Source organism: Coffea arabica, chromosome 5e (genome assembly GCF_036785885.1).
Source record: "Coffea arabica cultivar ET-39 chromosome 5e, Coffea Arabica ET-39 HiFi, whole genome shotgun sequence".
NCBI classification, from domain to species: Eukaryota; Viridiplantae; Streptophyta; class Magnoliopsida; order Gentianales; family Rubiaceae; genus Coffea; species Coffea arabica.
The window spans coordinates 4319115-4346491 of NC_092318.1; the positions used below are offsets into that span (position 1 = coordinate 4319115).

General features: G+C 33.6%; 2 protein-coding genes across 3 annotated transcripts; both read right to left on the bottom strand.

Moving 5' to 3' along the window:
* Positions 1-1681: 1681 nt before the first annotated feature.
* LOC113722647 (uncharacterized) lies at positions 1682-8803 on the bottom strand. Of its 2 annotated transcripts, none has more exons than XM_072048319.1 (9): positions 8618-8803; positions 7381-7496; positions 7073-7161; positions 6819-6957; positions 3252-3326; positions 2938-3059; positions 2739-2814; positions 2533-2592; positions 1682-2299 (listed from the first exon to the last, which is right to left on the bottom strand). In XM_072048319.1, exons 2-9 carry the CDS (start codon positions 7492-7494, stop codon positions 2171-2173), a joined length of 804 nt encoding a protein of 267 aa, XP_071904420.1. In that variant the 5' UTR covers positions 7495-7496; positions 8618-8803; the 3' UTR covers positions 1682-2170. The 2 variants fall into 2 exon arrangements, with proteins under 2 accessions (XP_071904420.1, XP_071904421.1); XM_072048320.1 differs by having other exon boundaries at positions 7381-7543; positions 8618-8758.
* Positions 8804-18799: 9996 nt separating this feature from the next.
* LOC113722590 (uncharacterized) lies at positions 18800-25927 on the bottom strand. The gene is made up of 5 exons (XM_027245871.2): positions 25525-25927; positions 25103-25179; positions 22669-22769; positions 21829-21952; positions 18800-19092 (listed from the first exon to the last, which is right to left on the bottom strand). Exons 1-5 carry the CDS (start codon positions 25685-25687, stop codon positions 18871-18873), a joined length of 687 nt encoding a protein of 228 aa, XP_027101672.2. The 5' UTR covers positions 25688-25927; the 3' UTR covers positions 18800-18870.
* Between the last annotated feature and the right edge of the window lie 1450 nt (positions 25928-27377).

Here is a 27377-nt window from a genome sequence, read left to right on the forward strand (position 1 = left end):
GGTGATAATTGTAATTATATTGTTTAAATTTAAATGTGCATCAATTATATACTCCCTCCGTCCCATTTTGATAGTCCTATTTTCCTTTTTCGTCTGTCCCAAATTATAGTCCACTTTTCAATTGAAGAATGTAGTTGTATTTTAATTTTCCTAAAATACCCTTATTCAATGTAAGTTGTTGTTACTATAAACCTACCCCATTTAATGAGAGTTTATTTTTTTTTTACCATCAATTCAAGTTCTCATAAAGTTGTACTCTAATTAATGTGAGGGTATTTTAGGAAAATAGTTACCTAAATTGATTGTTCCAACAAAGTTAACTACTTTTTCTTAAACTGTGTGAAAAATAAATTAGGACTATCAAAGTGGGACGGAGGGAGTATTTGATTAGGATAATTATTATCAATTAGGTGGTTGTTAGCTGGTAGAATAATTACTATCCTGTTGTAAGCCTATATATATATATATATATATATATATATATGAGCATATGGGCATTGTACCATTATAACTTTAAGAGAGAGAGAGCAATACAAAAAAATTTCCCAATCTTTTTCTTCTAGTTTCTTTTCTTTTTAACATAGTTAACAATTCATATTCCTGAACAAATTTTTTCTCCCTCTTCTATCAAGTTTTCCTAATCACTCTGTCTTATTAACCAATCAAATTCCTCAATCTGACAATCCACAGCAATCAACAAATTCAATAGAATTCTTCTTTGATCTCTGTCATAGCACCCACAACAATCTGATAATTTTTGAACCAATTTTATGGTCTAATCTTCATCAACTAGATAGTTCAGGACTAATGTTGTGATTTAATTCGATCAACTGAGTATTTTCTTGCAAACCTTGCGCTCTAATTTTCTGACAGCGAAAATGTCCAGACCTATTCTCATGGTCTCGTGATACCAATTCTACAACCCAAATTCAGTGTTCTAATAATAATTAATGTGTGTGAGGTTACAAAATTGAATGAATAAAATAATCACTATGGGAGAGAAAAACATAAATAATTTGCACTATTATTGAAATTTCAAGCCATGAAAGAAAGTCACACTATAATAAAACCTTTCAAACACTACTGGACTCTCTTAAGAAAAATACTTCCACTCACAGCCTATTTATAATTTACTGAGATTTGTAAAATAAGAAATCACTTTTATAAGAAATTATTAAATAAAATTACCAAATAAAACACAGACTCCTAGATAACACAACTTCTAAAAACTTGACTTTGATAAAAACTAATAAATAAATAAATAAAAACTTCTCAACTTCTCAACATATTCCTCAGGGGAGAGGGAACCGAAATTTTGCGTTTTTAATGGAGACCAAAGTTGCAGCTTCGAAGCTCGCCAAATCGCTCCTCACAGATTTTGGTCCTTACCATCTCCAGAGGGAGGTGGTTTATCTAGTACATTCAGACAAATCATCCTGCAATAATCCCAACCCTTTTGACTTGAGGAAATTCAATAGATGTTCACCTCTCTCACTCTCTCTCTCTCTCCTTGAACAAAGAGGAACAAGACAACATCAAGAAAACAAAAGCTTGTTGCTCCAAAATGAACAGTCAACTCAAAGTTTTCGAAACATCCAACGTGCCTACCAAATATTGCATCTAGTTTTCCAGTTGCAAAGTTAATCCCATTCAGATGCAAATCCTGAAATACACTCCATAATATCTAGAAAGGTAATGATAGCAATATTATTGCAGCTCTTAATTTAACAGGAATATATACAGTACATGAACTTGTTCGATTTCTCAAAACAGAATTTCCCTTGGGGTTGGTAGGGCGGACTCAGTACATTCCCAGGCCCCCCACAGGCAGCTCGGGCGGACTTCGCGTTCTTAGTTAAGGCGCCGGTCCTGGTTTCGATTCCGCGCTTGGGCTGCTTGGGGTAATTTCCTGGGGATCGGTGGGGCCCGCTCTCCTTGGGGTTGGTAGGATTAGTCGGGGTGAGACCCGGACACCTTCCAACTGAAAAAAAAAAAAAAAACAGAATTTCCCTTGGTAGTAAACCAGGGAATCCGCAGTCCATTTTTCAATGTCCTCCTCTCCTTGATCGGATAGAAAGTTGAAAAGAGAGAATATACAGGTCAATGTACAAAAGAAAAAACAAACAAAAAAATAGATTAGTGCCTTGACATAATTATTGAACAGGGACTTCTAATGCCTCTTTGCCAATGTCTTCTTCAATCCCATTAAAATCTTCCAAAACCATACCGAATTCAAGACAGTAAGGACTGATGGAACCCCAAGAACCAAGCAATGTCCAAATGTCTGCATCTGCATCACCTGTTGCAAGACAAAAGACACCATGTCATCCACATTTGTAGACGTAGAACTTCGTTTAAATGTTATTTTGAACAAATGGCCAACAAATGCAACCCAACAGTTGGCAGATAACAGCGATTTGTCAACAGTGAGAGTAAAGACTACATTAACAAAACAGAAACTTGCATTTTCTGAGATCGCGTCCCATGATGATCTAATTACAAAGGTCAAACTCCATGGTTTGTTGCTATTACCTTGTCATAATGCACCCATATGTGATGAAACAAGTACAAAAACAGCAAGATTCTAGCAACCTGCAGAGAGTTACCGAGGACCGTCAAGTAGGAAAGTATAAAACAAAATACAGGAAATACAGAGTGCGAATCTTGTCTTAAATCATGTTAAGGAGTAAAAAAGGAATAATATTCAACTGTCCAATAACATCTATTGTTTTACTCACCACCCAAGCCAAAAACATCACAACCCCATTGATGAGATATGCCCTAGATGTCTTCATTCCAGCTGCATCGAGATACCTTCTCAAGGTAAAACACAAAAAATAAATAAAAAAATGAAACAGATCAGAGTTCTTCATTAAAAACTAGTAAGACAGTGCTTCATGCTGTTTCCAGAGTATCAAGAATCAAACGTAGCAGTACCATCTTAAATTGATGGAAGGGGTTGTTGCCTCGGAAATTAAGACCATATATGTATAAATCTGTCCTTCACCAGTCACCATTGCATAGATCACAGATAACATGGAAAGAAGATGATGAGCCACCTGAAACAGCATCAGGAATATGTCAATGACTGGCTAAATCACCACCTAAGAACTTCTCTTAATGCAACTTTCAGGTGACAAAATTTTATTATCGGAAGTTCAACTACCGAACTTATGCTTTTACAAGATCGCAAGAAACAAACTGTAGTATCAGCAAACAATTGCATTTGCATCAAAAGGAAATACACTTACATACTCCAAACCACCAAGAGAAGGATATAACCAAATGATCATTCCCAGATCGCTAAGGAAATAACCAATAGAAACCTGTAAAAAAGACAATGACATGTGTGAAGACAATATTTGACAACATATGCGCAAACCATTAGAACTTAAGGGAGAACAGAAAAACTATATAGAAATGCAGCAAAATTTGTGATTGAAAACACTGTAAAATGGTTCCAACTCTTGGCAAAGTTTTGCTTCTCTTTCCCTTGATGATACAGGCATCCATCGGGAAGTACACGAGCATCTTCATTTACATTTAAAAAAACAAAAACAAAGCAAAATTTTATTGTCATTAGCTCATTAGATTCCAATAAGATGTTTTTCAGGCTCCTCAAGAATTGTCATCAATTTACATTACAAGTGACTCTACAAACGCCTCACATCCCACTGTTTCAACAGTAAAACTTAAAATTCAGAGGGAAAAAAAATGCCACATACCAGCACGTGATTGTCAAAAATTTGCTAATAAATTCTTACGGTAATGCTCACATGTCCAGAGTATCACATACCAAGGTCTGAATTCCAGGCACTGTCCTCATCCCTAGATATTACAATATCAACAAATCTAAAACCTAGACATATACTCTCACCACAATCTCTGCAACATACTCGCATCTCAATCTCTGCAACATAGCTAATCTCCCGATTGAGTATTTCATCAGATCAAATTTTCATCCGATCACTTTCCAGAGAGGTTAAAGTGCACTACTAAGCCATGACAAGGTCCGTAATTGGGCCAGTGAACTTAAGCCCAAGGACTATATTGTCTTAAAAGGCCAGAAAGCGCACAAAAACCCCATGTTTGGTTTTGAGAGTCTATAAGATTAAATAGCAAAATTCAATTCAAGATTGAGTCAAGGGAGAATGCTCTGCTCCTGCAGCTTATGTATTGTGGATACTTACCCCATCAAGGCAGATGATGCACCACTTTAGGCTTATAATTGGCCCAAGTCAAGTATCCTTATGGAATATCTAGCTACCTTTACCATATTTCACTATGTTAAGCAATATATGAGTCATAAGCAACAAGATATGGTAGAACAAGCAATCAATCAAGACTGCAGAAGCAATCTTATGTGGGCATCTCACCTAGAACTGTTAAATTCCTTTAAAGATGCCCAAAAATTAGTTCAATTGGAAATCCAAATTCCATATGGAAAAAGAAATTTCCATAAGATGCCCAAAACAGCTAAATATCAAAGGTCTTGAATGTACTTTCAGCCATGTCAAAAATCTACTGGTCAATATACAAATTATCCAATTTGAAATCCATAGTTTCCCCAGCAATGAAAAGTGCCCAACTGCCACTATTCAGCTCGTGGATACAAACATTCTACCCGTTTGCTATCTTGTCACCTCCACAGAGCTAAAGTTTAGTCACTTGCAAGTTGTACATTTGATCTCCTAAAATCTGAGATTTGTGACACTGCCACAAAACTCTGACATAGGCATGTGAATATGCTGAACATGTATCTCAACTCTCTAGCTGTCAGATACTATCTCCTAAAATTTGTCATTCTGGTGCACTGCCACAAACTCAGACAATGTATAGATTAACAAGGAAAATTGTCATCCAATATTTGTTGAACCTAAAGTTGGTTTGTCAGGTTTTACATGCAACATATGTTTTACTGCTAGACAACGAGAGATGCGCTTGAAGAGAGTTTCTTGCAGTTGACTGAATGCTATAACAAACACTGCCAGGATTATATTTATTTAGAAAAAAAAATTCCTCTCATACACCTCACCATAAGAGGCCTTGGCAGCTAAAGCTAGACCACATTAGATAGCACAAAATGGTTTAAATTGAAAACAAATATCCCTTTTTTTGGCCACAATTGGAAAGGACTACGATTGTTTGCTTTGCTCAAAATATGCATAGTCAATACAAATGGGCCGGTTCATGATAACAGGGTAATTTGTTATCCTAGGGCGCAGGGAGTCTCATGCTTAAATCCAAGCTGGGTTTCTCTCCTTTTTCTTCTCCTTAAATTACCAATAGATATCAGCATTCTAAGCTTGATATAGTTTCAATGTCGTGCACTTCACAAAATAGAATGCAAGTGCAACCATATTCTGAGTGTGAGAATTAAAGAAACCCCCTTCCCTCTCTTCCAGGAAAGCAAAGGAAAAAAACCATGTAACATGCCTAAAAGATAGGTGGTAGTTCACAGACATGAACTCTAACGAAACAGAAATATTTTAACTTTGTGTGCATGTTTAACTGACATCAATGTGTTTATACACCAACATCCATAGATGTACTTCAGGTAACATTGACCCTTGGGTTGTCTTACATTTAACAGCATTTTTTTGCCATGTGAGCATTTCCCCATCCACCACCTTGGCCTACCCTTAATAGACAGCCCTTATCAATATGACTTTGCTTTCCTGTTGGCCTTCAATAAAAACACGGGAAATATTACTAATTTAGAGTGTTTTCAGAATAGAGCTAAGTACAAAGTCAGGATTGTGGGGATCTAGTAAATCTTTTATCCAGAATTTATCCACTTCTGTCATTTCTAAGATCAGTCGATCTGTAAGAATCTTATATGAGACAAAGAGTATCATTTGAGACAACCATAATAACCTATACTATGGAAATACTCGATGTCATCCTAAATAACTCTCTCTCAAGTAGCTCAATTGAGGTAAATTATTAGTTCAAAATGTACAGCTTCAAATGCAATCTACTTTAAGAGATTTCACAGCACAGGTAACTCTCTGAGAAGTGGAACAACAAACATTTCTTCAAAAAATGGGCTCACAAAATCCTTCTCCCATTGCTTGACCTCTACAAATGAATCCCATTGATAAACCGTTTGGGAACATTGTTTATTTCCAAACCTATTCAATTTTCTTTCTTTTTTTTTTTTCAACTATGTGAAAGAAGTAGAAAAACAGAGATTAGTAGTACTCTTTCACTTTCATTTTAAAATATTATTTTCAACATAGTTATTGAAATTCTACTAGTTGTTTGAACCTTTCCCACATTGTTCTGTACTAAAATGCTTTATAATTCTGCCTATTGTTAGGCATGCACTTGCATGGTTCACAAACAATATGCTAAAATCAACATGCACTTGCACTTTTCCATGGATGCCGTACTGGCATCAAGAATCAAATTCAGTTCAACGAGTACCAGCATAAGAACAATCAACTACATTTGGAATTCATATGTGAAATAAAAAAGTCTACATTTCCTTGTGTGAGCTGAGACTAGTTTACATTAATGCAGTAATCACAGAATACTTTCTTGAACTCCCACAGCAATATGGTACTTATTTGTGCATAAGTTATAGAGGCCAAAAATTTTGTAACTCAAAAATTATCATTCCATGTATTCCCAACCAAGTCAAAATGCACATAAACTCCAATAACCGATTGTTGTATTTATTTTTAATTTATTATTTATTCATTTTTCAGGGCAGCAGGTGGGAAGGCAGAGGGAATGGGTGAACGTGGGAAGTTGTGGCAGTAGTGGTCTAGCATGGAAGTCAGAAACATACAAATGAAAAGGAAAAAACTTACACCCAGAGCAAATGTAGACAATTTTGAATGTCGAAGAGTAATAGCAGGAGCAAAATGATCATCGGAGTACAGGTCTGACCAGAATACAAAGTAAAGTGACATGGTTGTGATGAATATAGCATGGAAGGTTGATATGGCACTGCATCATAGATAGGCACATATAAGGATACAACAGAAAGGAAGATCACTGTAATTGAACAAGACGGAAAACTTTGATAGGAAATGGAATAATGTCAAGGAATATATCTACTTACCGGTTGTTCCACTCAATCTTTTTAAGTTTCGAAAGTCTAGAATAGCTCTTCAAGTAAGCTGCACTAATGACCTGGCTGAGATCATAAACCTGAACAACATAGAACAAATCCAAAATCAAGAAAAACAAATGTAAACAAGCTAAAATGGAACAACAAAAAGGAAAAAACTGCCAGGATGAACATGCTCCCCAAAACCAGTACTATATTCTGGTTTTAGACAGCTCAATATGACAATCCACCACAAATGTACACAAGAAAGCAAACAATATGCTGAAAGTGAAGTTGAGAAAGGCAAGAAGTGTTCGTACCATCTTGCAAGCACAAATGCTGCCAATAATAGATGTGCACAGGGCATAAGAATCTGCATGCATATAGTTCCGCAGAAGTAGCTCAGCTTGGGTTGCGTAGGACTTGATCGCCATCTCTGCAATTGCACAGTCACAATTATTTCCTCAGACAATTGCTCAGTATCTGGGTTCAGAATTTCAGAAAATTAAGTGCATTTCCTTTTCCATCTTATGGCTAACAGAAATGTGATAGTAATTCCTTCAGAGATAAAACAACAATGACAGAAACAGGGAAAACAATCTCTGCTGAGTTTCAAACTTCCTAACTTCTAAGCATTCAATCCCAAATCTAACAAAAGACAACTACATCATCTGACATAAAAGGGACTCCATGTTTTTTCATCTAAAAATTCTTGCAACATAATAAATGTGAAAGAGCACTTAAAGGTTGCATTTTTTTTATCAGTAGACTACAGAAATCACAGAGCTGCATATTGCTAGCAGGAGGCTACAAAATTCACAATCAACTTGAGCAGGATATTCTGGACAATTACAACTACTTATTTTTTGAAATTGAAGGCCAACAATGAACATGGTCAAGCTAATAAAAACATCATCAGCTGACTTTCCAATAGATTAAACCCAAATAAATTTTTTTAAAAAAAAAAACTTTTTTCAGAATTTTCTCCTCGACAACATCAAATATTGTTCCGCGAAACCAAATTTCAACATCCATAACTAAATATGATTCTAATCCAGCAGTCATAACCTCAACAGCATATTACGAACAATCAGCTCCAATTAAATTCAATCATCAGCACATTCTTTTGACATAAAATATTCCGGCCAACATAAAAGAATAACAACAATAACTTCAGAATGCTAAACTTAAACAAATTCGCAATTTAAAACAAAAACCAAAAAAGAAAAACATAAAAAGACTTTTTTTTCCCTTTCTCTTCAACCCTGCAGTGTTCCGTATTCATCTTCAATTATAATCAATATACTTAAAATCAAATATTAACTTTGCAATCAACAACCAATCTTCAACACCAACTAAAAAATCTAGTCCCCCCCCCCACCACACAATAACAACAAAAAAAAGCCATACATGTATTTTTATCAGAAAGCCCAAGTAAAATTCAACAAAAAAAATACCCATAAAGAAAATCTCTGCTCAGGCAAGACAATCCCAACTGAAAAATTGGAAGAAAATACAGATAATCATTAAATACAAAATGGGGTTGTCCTGTATTACCTTGAACAGAAGGATTGATTGTCCTTTTGAACAGAAGGATTGTGGAAGAGGGAAAGCAAAACTCGCACGAAAAATAATTGAATTCAAGTCAAGTTAGTCTTAGTATACAAGAATAAGTGTTGTTTTATAAGTACTTGTTCATACGGAAAAGAGTCTTGAGAACCAAGAATTGGCATTGGTCCAACTGCTCTTCCAACTCGAGATTTTTGTTTTTCTAGAATTATCTCCTAAATTGCTCATGCACGTTTCTATTGTGTAAAGAGGGGTTTTTTCGGAGGTGCAGAGAACGAGTAGAAGTTTAACAACTCAGCATGGGACCCATTCGGCTATTTTGGGAGGTAGATGAACCTAATGTATACATAATATCAACTCCTTGAACTTAGTCCCCAATTGCATTTTACCTTCTAAACTTTTCTAACAGGCACTTAACCCCCTTTCTGATTTTTTGGATAAACGCAGCTTTACTTTATTTTGCATTTTACCTTATAAACTTTTCTAATTGGCACTTAACCCCCTTTTTGACTTTTTTTGGATAAACACACCTTTACTTTATTTTTGGAAAAAAAAAATACAATTTTGATCCCCAAAATTTGGTAGAAGAGCGATTTTATTCTCCGAAATTTAGGTCAAAGCAAATATAATCCCTAATATCTCAAATTTGAAGCGCGCACGCGCGCGCACACACACACACACACATATATATATAGGATGATTGATCGATCTCATCGGAATGGATTCACATAGCTTGGTTAAAATGGAAAACAAAAAAAAATCATGATACTAAAGTTTAATTACTCACGTAACCACATGTGTGTAATTAACACCCTATTTCAATTTGATTAAGCACTTGAGGTTATGGCACTTACAAGTTCAATTTTGGGGACAAGTATATCATGATTTCAATTTTCAATTTTGCTAGAGGTTTTTAATCTTAAGCTATTTCTCTTTTGATAGCCCAAACGCATCCAAATTTCATAACAAGGGCATACATATCTTCTTTCTTCATGTTTCTATAATTTTGTTTGGCTAATTTACCATTTCTTTTTGTATTGTGGTATTCTATTACATAATTGATGTAAATGTAAATGTATACAAGTTTAGATGCATGTATATGCAAGCATAGCAAACACTGAACTTTCATAGTTTAAATGCTCACTTATAATTTTTAGGTAGTTCATACTTGCAATCCACCATCTTTATCACGTAGAGTTGTCAAAATGAGTGATTTCAGTGGGTCATAATTGAGTAATTGACATAATTATGCCAACCCAATATACCTGTTTAATAAATTGATCAAAATATATAGGTAATAAATGGGCATGGTCTTATATGGGTGTAGATCATCTAATTACGCATTTATGATCATTTAAAAAAGTTATTAAAATTCTTTTACACATGTTGTTTAATAACAAATAACAAATAAATGGTTGTGTTTGGATTGCATTTTTTTAGATTTTTTGTTGAAAAAATACTGTAGCATTTGATATATGTGAGGTAAAAAGATGATTGGGAAATGTGTTCACGAAAAACGTAGCAATTTTTCTTTAGAAAATTGCTGTCCAAACAAGGATTGTAATAAAAAAAACTAAATACATATCAAGTTAGTAAAGGAATTTTTTTATCCAAATAAAAATGAAAAGGAAAAACCAATTAAAACTTTATATAACAAAAAAAATGGCGATCATGACGAGGTTCAAATAATATCATATTACTAAATTTGAAAATATTTAAGCATTAATGTAAGAAATCAATTAACAGAAGACTTGAAGGGTTTGCTTGAATTTCGAAAGGAGGGAGGAAGAACGAAAAGGCAAACAATAAACAAAAAGGAAAATAACAAGTAAATATATCCTGAGAACTTTAACGAATATTTATTGGATGGTTGGGAAATTCAAATTTACTTACTTAAGTCCTACTAAAGGAGTTTGAATCTACACTCTAGTTTTGAATGAGTCTAAATAGGTGATTAAGCTCCACTCACTAATTAAATGTATTTAATTGAGTCACTCATTTAGATCTAATTAAAAAAATTTATTGCACACATATCCCATTTATTTGTGGACTCAAGTGAATCCACTCAATTGAGTTAGCATTGACACCTATAATCTTAGGCATGACTACAAGCGAGTCATTGGTCGATCTCCAAAACTATGCAAAATTTTCTAGCTTTAAAATGTTCAATTATCGTAGTTTATGTCTAGCATTCTAAACATGTTTCAATTTTACATAAATCATTTCCAATTTCGACTCGATTTGATTGTTCATTTGCACAAATCCACATGAATCGACTAAACTTTAAACAGTATATCATATTGGCAAATTTTCCTAGTCTTCCCACCCTATTTAAATTACTTGGTCCACTTTCCAGTTACTTGTTACTTTTAGTGCATACCTCAAAAATGCCCACAATTCCTAGATGGGCATATGGTTGTTTTCAACAATACATTGCAATTTGTGGTCCCTTGTTGAAATTTACATTGCTTTTGTTGTGGGTCCTTGCTACACCTGCGCAGATAACTCATCATCCCGCCATAAATGAATCCATCACCTACAATGATGGATTGTTTCAGGATTCACGTGTACGACAGTACGAGAACGTTCCACTCTCGAAAGAGAAAAAAAACGAGAACGTTCCTTCTCATATGATTCTTTTGGTTGTGTCCCGTCCATGTTAATTTTGGGCCCCAATTTCCCATACGAAGCATCCTTTTTTGGAACTGTCTTCAATGCTCTGCCGGTTGCGATTTTGATTTTCCGTATAGTAGGTCCGTTTTCACGCTAAACTGCTCATATGAGATGCTGAACACGAGGCACGGACAGCCGTTATTAATAATCGTTCAAAATAATATAATACTCACGCCCTTTTTTTTTTATAACCGCCGTTTAAAATTTTACACATCAATTAAGAAAAGTTTTTCATTGTTTAAATCTATACACTACTTTCCTTTTGTACCCTCATTAATTGTCCAATTCACCCATATTTTCTCTCACTAGAGTACTAAATGGAGGGGCAGATAATTACTAGGGTTGTTACAAAAGAGAAGCAATAATTACTAGGAGTAGTAATTAAGAACTCTGTATTAGAAAAGAGAGATAAAAGGGTAAAATTGTGAAAAAATAATTAATGCTGCATGGGGATAGTAAAACGACAGATAAAAGTACTTAAGAGCAAATTTCTTAAACGTCAGTTATAAAAAAAAAGGAGGGAGTACTTTCTAAATACCTTATAATTCAACGTGAACTACTTATACAATTTTATAATCGACACATACTTATTATGTGTAGAACTCGTATGAATAGTAATAAAATGTTACACTCCTATTATAAATGTGTATAAATAGTTAAGAAACAATTACAACTTATTTAAAAAGTGTCACACTATATTGGGTGCCCCATGTCCGTCGTCTGATGCGAGTGTTTACTATGAAAAATGATTAAACTATCCCAAAATAAGTTTGGTTGATGCTCCCAACGGTTCTTTTGACTCTAAATGTGAGACTCACCAAAATAAGTTCTTTTGATCTTGACCAATATGAGACTCATGAACTCAGCAAAACCACTGGCAATGCTGGCGGTAGGGTTGCCTGTGGTGTCATTGGTCTGCAAGGCTAAAGATTGACTGTTGCTTGTGATCAGTAGTAGTCGAAAGGGGAGAAGAACTGAAATAAATATGGGATTCTGCTTCTTATAGCAGTTGAATGTATTCTAGGACAATGGTTCCGTTTGATAAAACTGAATCTGAATTCTGAAGTCTGAATTCTGAAATCTGAATACTGCTGAATTTTAAGCACTGAAAAAAATATATGAATGTCTGAATTTTAATGCTAAACTTATTTATATTGTTTGATAAATATTTGTAACTGAATGCTTAATAAATTTAATTTGACAATTTTGCCCTTGTATCCTTTCATTCAAAAAAGAAATAGAATCTATGATTTAATTAGTTTAAAATTATTAGGTATGAAATGACAATATTTATTTTTAAATCAAATTAATATAAAAGATGAAATATATTATGTGTGGAGTATGCAGAAGACGTGAAAGTCATTAAAAAGGGAGAAAAGAGAAACTAAAAATCGTTAGATAGAGAATATTATGTTGTTTAATTAGATAAGAATTTTGAACATAATTAACAAACAAGGGTAGATTTGGTAGATAAGATAAGGTAGTTGAAGTAATTCTATTGATTCTTATCAGAATTAAGCATTCAGTTAGGATTCTTGTGCTGAAAAAAATACAAACAGATTCAGCACTGCTTAATAAGTTCAGCAAATAGATTTTCATTTATCAAACACTCAAAACATCTGAATGTCTGAAAAAATTCAGATTCAGCACTTTTTTATGTTATCAAACAGATCATATATTCTTCTTACCATTATAATTGAGTCATAACACTAATTTGTCCCAAAAGAGTCTAAAGAATTCGCATGCATACAACTGGTGTGTATACATATACATATATATATATATATATATATATATACATATACATATATATATAAAGATACAGAGAGAAATAGTAGACTAAATAAGGCCAAATACTGCTTTATTTGGATTTGTGATTTTTTGGAAAAAATTTTGGATTGTGATTTTTTGGAAAATTTTTTTTATGTTTTTCATGAATATTCCTTCTACACAATTTTCAATCGCCATTTTTACCTCATATACATGAGATGCTAAACAAGTGTTATGGTAATGTTTCCATAAAAACTCCCCAAAAATACAATCCAAACGGGCTACATCTTTAAGCTAAGATGAGAGATCATATCCATAGAAAACAAAGCGCTAAAAGGCTGTCTCAACTTGCGTTCAGTAGATTCTTTAGCATGAAAGTCCATTTTGGACTTGGATTTTTGGCAAATATTTTTTGTAGAAAACAAGGGATAAGATAACTGAACGGTTCAGAATTGTCCGATGAAAACAATTTTAAAAAAACAAATAATGCCTATTTGAAAAAAAAAAAACCTAATTAACCGTACGAAATATCCTTGTGTAGAATTTATCAATTAATCTATTGAAAGTATTTGTGTTATATAATCAAGGATCGATGAACTTAGTTTATAAATGAAATGACCTCATCAAAATTGTAAACAATTCCTGATAGGTAACCAATACAGTAGAAAAATAAAATTAATTGGAGTTCAACAGTTTTCTCACAATACCTAACCAATACACTACCTCTACCTACTGGTTTCAACCAACCAATAGACTGCCAAACCCAAATTTTGGCATAACATGCAATTTTGGTCCAAAAATTCAACAAACATTATCAGAAAAAACTAAAACCTTTGTTTTTTTCCTAAATAAACACCAATTAACTCAACTTTTACTCTAAAATGGGACAGAGGTATACTACGAATCCAATTCAGAATTAGGCCAAATTTAGGACAATGAAATTAAACTAGAAGTATGGTTTAGGACTTAATGCAACACTTTTGGAAAGTGATGGCTAAAACAGTTTAAATTGCAAATGTGGAGGACTATTTTGCAAAAGAAAGACAATAATACAGTTTAGTTTACCTACGTTAAACAAAAGCTCATAAATTTTTTACACATTCATGGTTAATGTTGTAATGGATTAGTATAATGAAATGCAATTTGGTGCTAATTTTTTCTTCCAGGGCTGGAGAACTCCCCCATACCCCATGCACGTCTCCATCAACAGTTACCAAGTACAAAGAAAATGTTGAAATTAACGTAAGTGGAGGAAATGGAAAAAGACATCTGGAAAGAAGTCAGTGTGAAATTGACTAATCTGAGATCCATCCTTTTCTCACATAAATGTGTTAATTAAGTGCTGAACTGAATTTTTCCATGGAAATATGCACTTCCACGTTGTTATTTGGTGCAGGAATTGATCCATATAGGTATCAAGAAACACAACCAGGAGTTGGCCACTACCAGTAGTGTAGGGTGGGAGGTCAAGGGTTCAACTCTTGCCTCCCATCAAAAAGTTGTCACTTAATATGGCTTTTGCTTAAGATTCATGTGGGTGCTCTGCACCCGTATGGTCCGATAGTGATTTAATCCCCGTCAGTTTTCCGTGATCCTGTTGGATTACCCCCTTTAGTATGGGCTAGATTAAAACTAGGAGTAGGTGTAGATATAGATGACGACAAGTGACAAAAAAAAAAAAAAAAGGTATCAAGAAACACATAAAATCTACAAGAGGAAGAAATTTGGGCTCTGGAAAACAAAGAAATAAATCAGGCCATACAAACTAGAAAAAGAAAGAAATGACCATCGGACTTCGCAAAATGCAACTCTCAATTTTTTGATTTCTCAAACCTTCATATATAATCTTTCTTAATACATACAATGCAGTAGTACATATGATTATGCATTCCGACTTCAAAACTGTGATTAAAAGTTCGGTGTAAAAATGCGAGTTTGGCAAAATTATGCATATAAATATGTAGGTGAATAATACGAATATACTTGAAAGTTATAGCACTAAAAATGCAGGAAAAATTTCTAAAGGTTTCAAAGGTTATACTTGATAAGTGAATATTTAACGTACATTTTGTATGAATTTGGCATGAATTTTTGGTATGTTTTGAGAAGATTAAAGCCATATTTAAACTCTTTTGGTGATAATTGCTTAAATATTGTTTAAGAGTTAAGAAATTGATAAATGAGTGATTAATGCGTAATTTTGTGAAATTGTGAAGGTAATTGATGTATGAAATTCATGCACAAGTTGAAAGAAATGTCAGGGTCATCCAGAGGACAAAGTACACAAGAAAGTGGGAGCAAAAATGTAGAAAAAGGGAAGAAGTGAAAAACTGGAAAAATGTTCAAACACGGATCCGTGTGTACAAGAGGGATCCGACCCCTCGTCTGTACTTCTGGCGGAGTATATCCGAGGTCAGGACGATCCGACCTCGGATCCATCATGGGAAGGCCTCGGATCCTATAATCCGAGCTCGGATCCATTATCACTCCTCGGATCTGAGGCTCGGATCTGTCTCTCTCCTCAGCAAGTGGCACAGCCGTTTTTTCTTTACCTTTCTCACAACTTTTACAGCTATTTTGAGGGACAGAAATCGGTGGCACATGCTTCTGCAATAAAAGAGAAGACCAAATGAGTGTGGACAAAAGGAACATCATATCTTTGACTTCTTTTTACAAAATCTAAGTGGAGGAAATTATGAAGTGAGAGGAATGGAATTTCTACCACCTTTTATGCAGAAACACAAGGGAGAAGCAAGGGGAATATACGTAGCTAGTTTTCCTTCTTGCAACAAGTTTTCTCTCTAGATAGGAGTACTTGGAGAAGCATTTTTTTTGGAGAGTTTTCACTTGTAATCATATTGTGCAAGAACATAGCAGGAATTGGAGAGCTTCACCTTCAATTGGCTAAGCTTTCTTTTATCTTTCTTATACTTGTACTTTATGATGTTTTGCATTAATAAACTTGTGAATTTGATTGTTAAATCATTCATGAGTAGCTAAACTCCTTCATCTAGGGAGTAGATGAAACTTATGGCTAAATAATACTAATTGAATGTGATTTACACTTGTTATATCTTGAGTTAACTTGTCTACTTGTGTAGCTGTGATTTCTTGTTATTGTTTGATCACCAATAACTTGTTTACAGTTGTTATTGTTCAATGAGAATTGGTAATAACAATGGAAACACATGAGTAGAGCTTGAGTTGTATGTTCATGAAAATAGAAATACACTTAAGTGGATTACTTAGTATTTCATGAATTAAAACAGAGTTGTAGTAGTATTTCACCATGGAAATAGGGAAATCTATATTGCTCTAAGCCATTTCATCATGGAAATGAGACTTGGTAATCTTGGAAATAAATCTCTGCTTAAGCAACAATAATAGCAAGAAGTAAATCCATTTATTTGTGTAGTTTATGCCATAAGTGGAATCTACATCCCTAGAATCTTCATTAAGTGAAATTTCTCTATTTGCATTCAGCATTTGTTAAACTAGATTTGTATATCAGATTTGTAGATTACATCATTAGATTTTCTCTGCTCAAAATTAATGGTAAGTCTAAATAATAGAGAGAACAGGGGCTTAGTAATTGTTTAAATTGCTCCTCGTGGGATCGACCCGATACACATCTTGTACTAAAATTTCGACCTGTATACTTGCAGTCCAACGGGTGTAAAATCGGAATTAAACTTGCATTGATACAAAAAGAACCCGTCAATACTACATTAGTATCACGTTTAACTTTTATTCTTGTGTATCAAATATAAAAGTTATTAAAACTTTATCACCTTATCATATTTATATGCGTAACTATATAGAAACTACTATTACATAGGTGCAATTTTATATATAACTGGAAAGATATTTTATTATAGTTACATATATTTTTATAGTTTTTTTTTAAAATTGAAGTATAATTTGGGAAGTATAATATGCTAAAAATTTATTATGTATTTTATAAGATTTTGTGAAAAGTAAAAGTATTTTAATAGTGCACAATATTCAGAAGCTTTTTTTTTTTTTTTAATTATACGCGTAAACTTGTGCCATAGAAAAGCAAATCCAACCCATTTGGACGGATTTGGGGCCCTGCACGGTTAAGGGCCAAGATTTGCCCTCAAAATTTTGTGCGGCTGAGATTACACCATGTAACTCGATTTTCGCACCAAGTGTGGGGCCCACCACTATCTGTTCTGAAAATACATCCTGTGGAAAAAAAGTTACATCGTGTTTAACCAATGTTACGCGCAATGCAAAATGAGGACAACCTTCACAAACGGTTGCACCTGCAACCGTTTGTGCCCCGTATCCTGCTTGGACCAAACATGTGTACTATGAAGAGCCCAAATAAACTGACAGACTAGTCCTGAATGATCACATGGACAGCAAAGCTAAGCTACTAATAATTAAATCATATGTTAAATGACCGTTGGACTGCAGTCCTACTCCACCCATCATATGCGGCACAAACTATCACAACAAAACTTTGCTTTAAATTTTCAAGTTTGGATTTATGTGCTTTTCATGCGTTTGCATTTTACATCATTTTCACATGTTTTTTGCATTTTTTCTGTATAGTCAAATATTTGAAAGGAATTTCATTTTGTTCTTTACTTTTTTTTTTCCTTAAAAAACTGAGAGATCAAACCAATAAGACCAATCAGCTGATTGGTTGGGGACTTGGGTTGGATTTGGAACTAGGATCACCTTCCCTAAAGTTTGGCCAAACTTTTAGTCGAACCCCAAGGTTTAGCAAAAGTGCCATCAATGGTCAATGGCGAAATTCAGGAAAATCCCCATTTGAATTACATTTTTCTGGATTTTTTGCAGAAAAATTATTGTAGCGATTTGATATATGTGAGGAAAAAAGGTGATAGGGAAATGTGTTCACGTAAAACGTAACAATTTTTCTGAACAAAATCGCAATCCAAACGGGGCAAAATTCTAGAACTTGGTTTTTCACATGGACCAATGGCTCTAACCTAAAATTTTGCCGATAATGGATGTAGAATCTCGAAATGATCTTAAATGAGCAGTGACTCCTCTTTTATCTCTACACTTAAATCAAGATCAAAATCCACAAAATCTACACCAAGATAAATAAATTATGAAGGATTCATGAACCAAGAGACAAAGAGCCGAAGCCTTAAATCCCATTCCATCAACTTTGGATCCACAAATATCTAAGACTATTAGTCATAAAATTGTCATAAGCTAAACAACAGCATCTGAAATGGACCAACAGATAGGTGAAATTAGGCACAAAAGAAAACAAGAATCATTGACATTGAGAGTCATCACCAAACAGTATAGCAAGCAGAAGAAGTGAATGAAAAGTAAAGAACAAGATAGGAAAAGGTTTATGGTGAACCGGCACACTACCAAGAAGAACATTGATGATGGGATTTATGTGTTGGATACTTTGGAATTTGAAAGGCATTTTTTCTAACTTTTTTCTTTTTTTATTTTCGAAAAAAACTACATGCATACATTATATTACAGGATTTCATACCCTTCAAACTATGAGTAGAAATTTTCTAAATTTTTGATCAAAATTGTGTTATCGATATAAATTTTGTTACCACGTGCTGCTAGGACAAAACTTTTCTACGTTTACTATATATCCTATCAGGTCTATATGCATCGCATATATGTAAAATTTAAATTCAAATTCAAATTTTACATATTTGTAATGCATATTCAGACCTGTTAATGTATGCACGATTAGTGTAAATAAAATAAATCCATAACATTGACAGTGAGCAAACTACTCCTTTGACATATTACTCTGTGAATCATGACGAGATAGTCAAGTCCAAGTTAACATGACTGTCCTTGCTAGACTGGTGAAGAAGGTCCAAAGAGTCGCTGGAGGCACTGGACTGCGAGATTAGACGATTATTAGAGGACCACAAGTTCCCCTTTTTTCCGCATTCAGCAATGGATTGTAAAAAGTCAAAAATTCCATTCTCACTTTCTTTTGACGCATAGAAACAACTTGTATCACCTTGTATGACCTGCAAAATGTCATTAAAACTCAAGTTAATTTGTATGTGTTTGGATAGGAGATCAGTTGGGATAATATTTTGAAAAAAATATTATAGCATTTTTTTTGATGTGATACATGTGAAATAAAAAAAGGTGGTTAAAAAATATATTTATGATACAAATAGATAAATCTGTGCAAATAATTTGCTATCTAAAAAACATTTTAAAACACATAATGCAAATTATATCCCGTGATTGTTGAAACTTTACCCCTTTTTTTATTCAAAACAAAAACTTGACCCCCTTTTTGATACAAACTCTCGCTCTTTAAGTTTCTGCTATGCCCTCCAAGTACTCGTAAGCTTATTTATTGAGATCATGTCAAAATGGCAAACATACGCGTGTGTGTGTGTATATATATATATATATATATATATATATATATATACCTCACATCATTATTGTATTAAGAATAGTAGGACAATTTAGCAGTTACCACTTACCAATGAAGTTTCACAATTCTAGTTGCATAATGTTGAGTTTATCTTACATCAATTATGGAAGGAGCAGGGTGCTTGATTATAAGTGTGAGGAACACTCTCACTCCTTGAACTAGCTTTAGAGTGAGAAGGCTCAATATCACCCAACATTGGTATCAGAGTCTAGTTATAACGTAATTCAACTTAGGGTTTGATGTGTGAGGAGGAGATTGTTGAGTTGAGTGCTTGGTTGTAAGTGTGAAGGAAAGTCTCACTCTTTGAGTTAGCTTTTATGGCGCAACATCTTCTGTTTCATTTTTTTATTATATTACCATTTCTCCTTCATAAATACCATATTTTAATTCTTTTTTGTTTCTTTAGATCCAATAATTATTAGCTAAGTAATACACAAAATTTAACAAATTCAAATAATCAAAATACACAAAAGAATGAGATTTTTTTAATGAATTTTCTATCATATTTTTTGATTTTCTATTATATATTACTTTTTTGAAACTGCTGTATTTATTTTTTATTGTGTTAGTAGTTATTTGATAGTAAGAAAAAAAAGAATTAAAATATGATATTTATAAAGGAGAAATAGTAATATAATAAAAAGTGGGATAGAGGGTGGGATAAAAGATCCGTTGCATTTTTAGGATGAGAAGGTCCTATAGCACCTGGCACATAAAAGACGTGTGTAGTTCTTATGTTGTTAAAAATTGATATTAGAAACAAACGTACGGAGGTAAAAGGGAATGTAACTTATTTTATATTTCAAGTAATCTTAGGGAACGAGTATTTATATACATATTTGTTTTATGTAGAACCAGATTGCCCAAGTTTAATCTTAAAAATTTTGCACCACAAAATTCTTTTATCTATCTTACTTTGGTCCCATAGTTAATTAACAGAGCTTAGAAAAGTTGAAGAAGAACAAGTACTGCAAATCACATTTTGCTCAATTGGTTCCCTTAATTTTCAATTGATTCCCAAACTACACCCAGAGCTTCAGCCTGGCCCTAATGTTACACTAGAATGCTTGATTAATTAACCTATTTTAGTCCTATCGGTGATGCTATTTCCAAACTGATTAAGTCATGCGTGTCTGAGTATGATACTACTAAACATTTGCAATGGTGTTCTGCTAAAAGCAAAATTTGCAATTACACATCAAAATGTGTATCTAACCAAACAATTGCCAACATATTCCCTTATAACTATGATTGTTTAACAAATGTGATTTGATTTTTGAAAAAGTTATTCACACATTAAATTGTCATCTTCCTTATATCAGAAGGGGAGTTAATTCTGTGGGCTGAAAAGCATGCATCTATTTTATCCAATGACTATGGATTGCTAGCTTCTTATTGTTGCTACTTAGCACATAGTTTTGCCCAATATCACATCAACAACATTCGTGGGCAGAAAATAAGCACTTTCTTCTTATTATTTTTTCCATATTAATTTCCTTTCCTTAATTTCTAATATATTATAAGTACTTATTTTATTTTATTTTGTAGGCCGTAGTTCATCCAAAATACTCTAAAGTTTCTTTTAGATTGATGAATTTGATGAAAGATTTGAAATCTATCTAAATCGCTCCAGTTGTTGGAATTATGTAAGAGATATTTAAATTTGTAATTCACCAATTATCAGCACACCTTTTAAATACTACAATAGTTGATGATTTACAAATTCAAACACCTCTGAAATAATTTTAAAAACTACAGGAATTTGCGAGAATTTTAAATCTTTCGTCAAATCTCTCAATCCAAAAGCTGCCTTATACAATCTTAATATCATCAAAGGAACAACGTGATGAAAATTTATGATTGGTGTCATTGAATTCCAAATATTTGACACTCAACTGCCTACGATTTTTTTTTTTTTTTTGCTGTTGAGTGCCTATGATTCAAGTAACATTTTTGGAAGTGTAACAACTAAGGTGAAATAGATAAAACACTTTGCAGCTTTGGGAAAAAGTGTCTCAAAATCGGAATTTCGGGTTCAATATGAGTATTTATGTAAAGTCTGAGGGTGCGGAGAATAAATGTGACTCTAAGCTACTGCTTTTCATCAAATTTTCTCAACACTAGTAACTATTGGAACAAAGTGGGACAAATAAAAGAATTTTAAAGTTTCTAAAGTCCAAATCATATATATGGTGCAATGTGAGAATTGATATAAATTTGTAGGGTATATAATGGAATTAGTCCTTTTTCTTATATGCACATGGATTTTGTTACTGTAGGAGTAGAATTTAACACTACGAGTAGAAGTTACCTGGAAATTGAGTAAAGGATCCCCTTGATTAATAGTTTCGTTTTTCCCTCTGCTTTTGCAAGTGATCGAGCTTTCGGGTTCCTTCCTTTCTTTTGGTGGTCCTTCTTGGTCTTTGCCAACTTTCCTACAAAAGCAAGAAGAATTTGAGCAGACCCTACTACTATGTGTTATGCAACCACAACGAAAAAAAAAGAAGAGAAAACCCTACTTCCTCTGGACCTCATAATTAGAAAGGAAAAACAAAAAACTAAAGAAGAACACATGTACTTTATCATTTATGCACTCCTTCAATCGAGTGTTTTTTCCTTTTAGCACGACCTTTGCCTAGAATTAACTATTTTTGTACATTTTTCCTTTGCACAACTCTCATTTGATGTATTCTTATAAAATTTAAAATAATTGTCAGCATAGCATGTCCATTGAAAATGCCATGTCTGATTTTGATCAACATACATATATGAAAATTGGAAATAGTAGGGTTTTGATCAACATATATAAAACCCTACCGTATGGTATAGTATCTAAAAGTTCTGAAATCTTTGGTACAGAAATCAGTTTCCTTGCTATAATCAAAATGTTCCCTTTCCATATAGTTTAAGTTCAAGCACTAAAAAAAGGAAAATATCTAATATTATGAAGAGATCATGTAACGTTGTGATGATGCATAAAGAAAAAAATCTATCAATCCAGAATGTATCTAACTATATATAACAAATGTGAAGCTTTAATTAAAAGGGAAAACTATGGAAAAGTTGTTTGCCTTCCATATCACGTACATGCAAATAAAAAAGGCTATCACTGATTATCACCTTGAAGATGAACTAACTTGGCGGTGCCTACCTGGTAAGGGACCAAACTACAGCATCTGGGGTCTCCTCCTCATGCAGCTTCATAGGTACCACCAGGTTAATAGTGGCCCTCTTCTTCATATTTCTATACATCTGAAAAGCCATGATTGAATTTTAATTCAGATTGGATTAATCATGCATATAACCTTTTTCCCTTTTCTTCGTTTTTTCTTTAAATGATGATCTCTGGCAGCAATACTGTTTTGCAATTTTTTTTTTTTTTGCTCAAACAGGCTCATGCCAATTATGCATGCCATAATATATTTTACTATAGGAAGAGAATTCAGTCTTTTTAGCATTAACATTTTCTTTGCGAAATGTCTATAGCATTAACCTGAATACTAATTTGCTGCTTTAATCTTGTAGATAATAATTCATCAGTTTTTCATGAGATTACCAAAAAGTAAAATTAATGAAATGAAATACATATGAGAGGAGGCACCTTGGTTCACATGGTAATGTCTAAAAGTGGACGAGTTAATAGGCTAGTATCAGATTGTCTACTCCGAAATACTAGTTACAGATTTGGGTACCCAATTCTTCTCTGCTTTCATTTATGTTTCTATTTGAGGCCAAAGAAGACCAAAACGATGTCAAATATCAACAGCAAATAATTATAAATATTGACAAAGTGGAAACATTAGTGCTTACTCAGATTTGGTGTTTACAGGATTTGAAACCATGCTAGCTAGCATATAGATTAAACTACCGGAAGTAGTTAATTCAAGGTAAAATTTGTCAACTGAGTTGTGATCGATTGTGATTGATCTAACTCCAGATATAGATCAAGTGAACCAATTTTCAATCTAAAAGTGCATGTCTAGGACATGTATGCTTATGTGCAGGCTACCAGAAAAGAAAATAAGGGATAGAAAGAAAGTGAAAAAGGACGTATGGAATAAAGCAACAAAACAATCAAACAGTTAGCCTAGTTACTAAGGAGCAGGGCCTGATTCCGTCTAAAAATGATGAAATGATAGTTGTCGTTTCCTCAACATCTCAACTGGCGCATGTACAACAGGTGTCGGAGGTAAAAAGTGGTCAGTGAGTCACCAAGGCAAAAATGCAGATGCTGGACAGGTTCCAACACCTCTCCATACAACCTCGACCTCGAGGTCGAAGGCCAGGATGCAATTCTTATAGCAAACAGTATTTCATGCCTAATCCACCGGCCACGAGGCAGGTGTAAATATTAGCTTCAGCCAACTTGAACAGATCTTTTGGCCGGCTTCTGATAGTTTTTTACATTTATGGATATCAGACTCTCTCACCCTCTGCTCCTCATTTTTATACACCGGACTCTAACTTGATCCGCGCAAACCATTCCGGGGGATTTAGCCCCGTTTTGATCTTTTTCAGCTGAAAGCAAGTGGATTCTCCCGGAGTCCACCAGGCAACTCTTCTTCCTCCAGTATTCTATAATTATTGCAGACTTTTGCTTCTGCAATATAGCTTCCAAAAGTTGTGGGGTCACAATTATTGCGCATTGGTGCCATTGTTTTGTATGACGAAGATACTCATCCATTGCATGCTTTTTAAACTTCAAAATTTTTGTGAAGAATAATGAAACTATTGCTCCTGCATTTTTTTTTTCGGAGAACTTGAAAAACTTCTGTTTCTGCTGCTTATGCCTTCCATTATTAATTGAAACCCATTTTCGCCAGCCGAATTTCTCCAACATTAACTTGGACTTTCAATTTAATGCCAAGAGCTGCTAAACGTCTACTTCCTTATTCTGTTTCTCTTCATTCTGTCCATAATCTCTTTCTTTCGGGACTTCTGGAAATACATAAGAGTCCAGAAGTCTGTGTATACATAGTATTATCCTGATGCATTCTTCGACCCCATAATACTGATCTTCATTTTTTCTGATTTTATTAGCAGAATGCAGTAGAGAGTATTTGACATATATAAAAATGCGAAGCACATTGATTTTGAGACCGGCCCAAATTTTAAACAATATTGTCTTTCCAATGCCCAAGGCATTTGCTTGTCTATCCTAATTTTTTCTCTCACTCTTCTCAAATGAATACAATATTTTAAACACCTTATATACAAAACACAAAACTTAGTGAATATGAAACTACTAAGAGGAGATACTACTAAATGATTACACCATAACCTAAACAAGTAAATTACTAAAACTTGAATATACATCAAAACTTCTAAATTAGAAATGGAAAATATCAACTACTTATTAGGAAGTTTGGTCTTATTATGTCAATAAATTTCTTAATTATGTCAGTAAACTAAGTCCCCGAAAAGGAAAGAAAAAGGAAGTTTACTAAATTCTCTCCAAATTGATCTATTTCTTCTTGTTGTTCAAGTTTTAGTACCAAAGGAGCACATGTTAACCAAAGCCACAGTATCAAAATGAAGGGAAATTTGAAGAAAAAGAAAAAGATTAGCTTGTTTGATTGTTATACCTGCAGATGACTTTTGACATGAGACACCTGAAGTCCGCTTACACCCATCATTTGCACGATTCCCTTTGGCGTTGCTTCTGAAAATTTTGCTGGTTCAATCACATATTGAACATATACTACTACACCAAGCAATGTATTTATTCACCTAACCTTAATATGTTACTACGTTTGAGAAAAATATATGAAGTCAAACCTGCAACTAACTCTTACATAGCATTAGCTAGATGATTTGATGCAAAGCAGAATGGTTAGTCTTGTTTTCAAATTTTGATCCACTCAACAAGAAAATACTCAGATGGTAGATTAATATTCTTGCCATACTACTTGTCCTTCTTTATGAAACATAACATTTAAGTAAAAAATATATAATGAAAATGGTTTTACTCAATATAGCTAACTAATTTCCAGTATCTGGAACTTACTGTGCTTTCCACCAAGGTGTTCTACAGCTTCAATGAAGTGCTCATGAAGCTCCGGCGTCCACCGGAGACGCGGAAAAGCCGATTTCTTATACTTCCTGACGCCAGTTCTATTACACATCTCCATATTCTGCAGGTTTCTTGGACATCGAGGAATGTTCAACATAAATACAAATGAGGGTTAGACCACTACCACATGTGAAAAGGATAAGATGTTTTGGGGGGCTTTGACTTTTGTGAGCCTGAGCAGAATTTGAGAAAAATTCTCTACTGCCTCAACATTAGGGGAAAAAGAATGAAAGAAATAATTGAAGCAATTATTGTTTATTGGTTTGAAACCTGGTTACAAGTGACTGGACCATTTGATCTAACTACCTCTTGATTGGATCTCATGAGATATTCAACCTTAATAGTTTTTTGACTTGGTGTTCCCATATATAGTATAGGAACGCTAACTTAAATATCTCAGACTAACTATAGTTATGGTGTGCTCAAAATTCTTTGCTTGAGAGTAATTTCTTCCTACAAGAACAATTCAATGTGACTGAAACCTTAGTACGTCAAATTGACAATATTGTTACAGCCTACCAAACATTTTTGACTTGTCGGCTGATTCTTTGACTAAAATTTTGTTCAGCTAGATATGTGCTTAATGGCCCGCAGCCCCATATGCTCATAATTGAGCACAATTCAGTTATTTGTTTCAATTGCTATTTTTAGGAGTTTTTACAGAAAAATATACTGTAGCGATTTGATGCATGTGAAATAAAGAGGTGACTAAAAAATATGTTCACAGAAAATGTAAAATTTTTTTTTGAAAAAAATCACAATCCAAACAAATATTAGTAGAGCAAAAGCAAAAGATTTGGTTAACAGGTGCCCATTTGAAAAAAGTGTAGTTAAGAGAGATTTCAAGTGTTATTTTTTTTTTTTGAAAAAGTGAATTAATTTTGAAAAATATCTAAATACAGAGGATGCAATAATTATTTTTTTTAGTGTAAGTGGGAGGGTGCAATAATTGTAATTATGTGTATAATCACATGATAAGTTAGGTATAATTTAGGTATGTTAAAGAGTGCCAATAGGTTTAGAAAATGTTTATATATATATATATATGTATATGTATATTTTAATTTTTTTCCCTAAAAAGGTATATATATTAAATGCCAAGAAAAATGGTTATATCTTTCTATCAAAAGGTAAATCATGACTCTAAGACTTAACTTTGTGTAGTAGAATAGTCAAATTTAAGAATTCCTGTGTCGGAGCAGTCTGGTACCTAATTCATGCAATTTGATTTGCCCGGATTGGACTATTTGACTCAAAGTTTTTTTTTCATTTTTTCTTGGTTCCACTTTTTGCACGTTAAATGCGGTCAAAATAAACATGCCTGTTTGTCAATTCCACGAAAGAAGTGTCTCGATCTATGATTGAAGAAGGGTTAGAGAGATAACCCACGGAACGTATTATTAGGGTCATTGAATTTGTTGAACAGGTAATAATTTCACCAAATAAATTTTCCTCCACCGTATTTAGTTTGAATTGTAAAATTTTTGTTCATCTATAAAATCACTTATCGTTTCACAAAAAAAAATATTTAATTTCACAAAAAAAAATATTTAATTTGAATTGACATTCACGAATTATTCGTGTTATGTTGATGCCCTGTGACGTGATGACAAAAATTACGCATTTTTTTGCACGAAATATTATTATTAAATTTCCAGGCAATGTATTCGTTTACGATCACCAAAGTCACTAAGGAATTCAAAAATAAGCTAAACAAAAACGGCTTTAATGGACCTCTAGTACTGGTCAGCAATTGAGGTTGAGTTTGATTTAGATGCATTAATTTT

What these genes read in the sequence shown, in the direction of transcription:
- LOC113722647 (XM_072048319.1), bottom strand. Translation starts at nt 7,494, where the DNA reads ATGGCGATCAAGTCCTACGCAACCCAAGCTGAGCTACTTCTGCGGAAC. An exon ending in GCATTTGTGCTTGCAAGATG is followed by an intron (nt 7,162 to 7,380) that starts GTACGAACACTT and finishes TATGTTGTTCAG; the next exon opens with GTTTATGATCTCAGCCAGGT. An exon ending in CCTTCCATCAATTTAAGATG is followed by an intron (nt 2,815 to 2,937) that starts GTACTGCTACGT and finishes TACCTTGAGAAG; the next exon opens with GTATCTCGATGCAGCTGGAA.
- LOC113722590 (XM_027245871.2), bottom strand. Translation starts at nt 25,687, where the DNA reads ATGTTGAACATTCCTCGATGTCCAAGAAACCTGCAGAATATGGAGATG. An exon ending in ATGTCAAAAGTCATCTGCAG is followed by an intron (nt 22,770 to 25,102) that starts GTATAACAATCA and finishes ATGGCTTTTCAG; the next exon opens with ATGTATAGAAATATGAAGAA. An exon ending in GTAGTTTGGTCCCTTACCAG is followed by an intron (nt 21,953 to 22,668) that starts GTAGGCACCGCC and finishes TTGCTTTTGTAG; the next exon opens with GAAAGTTGGCAAAGACCAAG.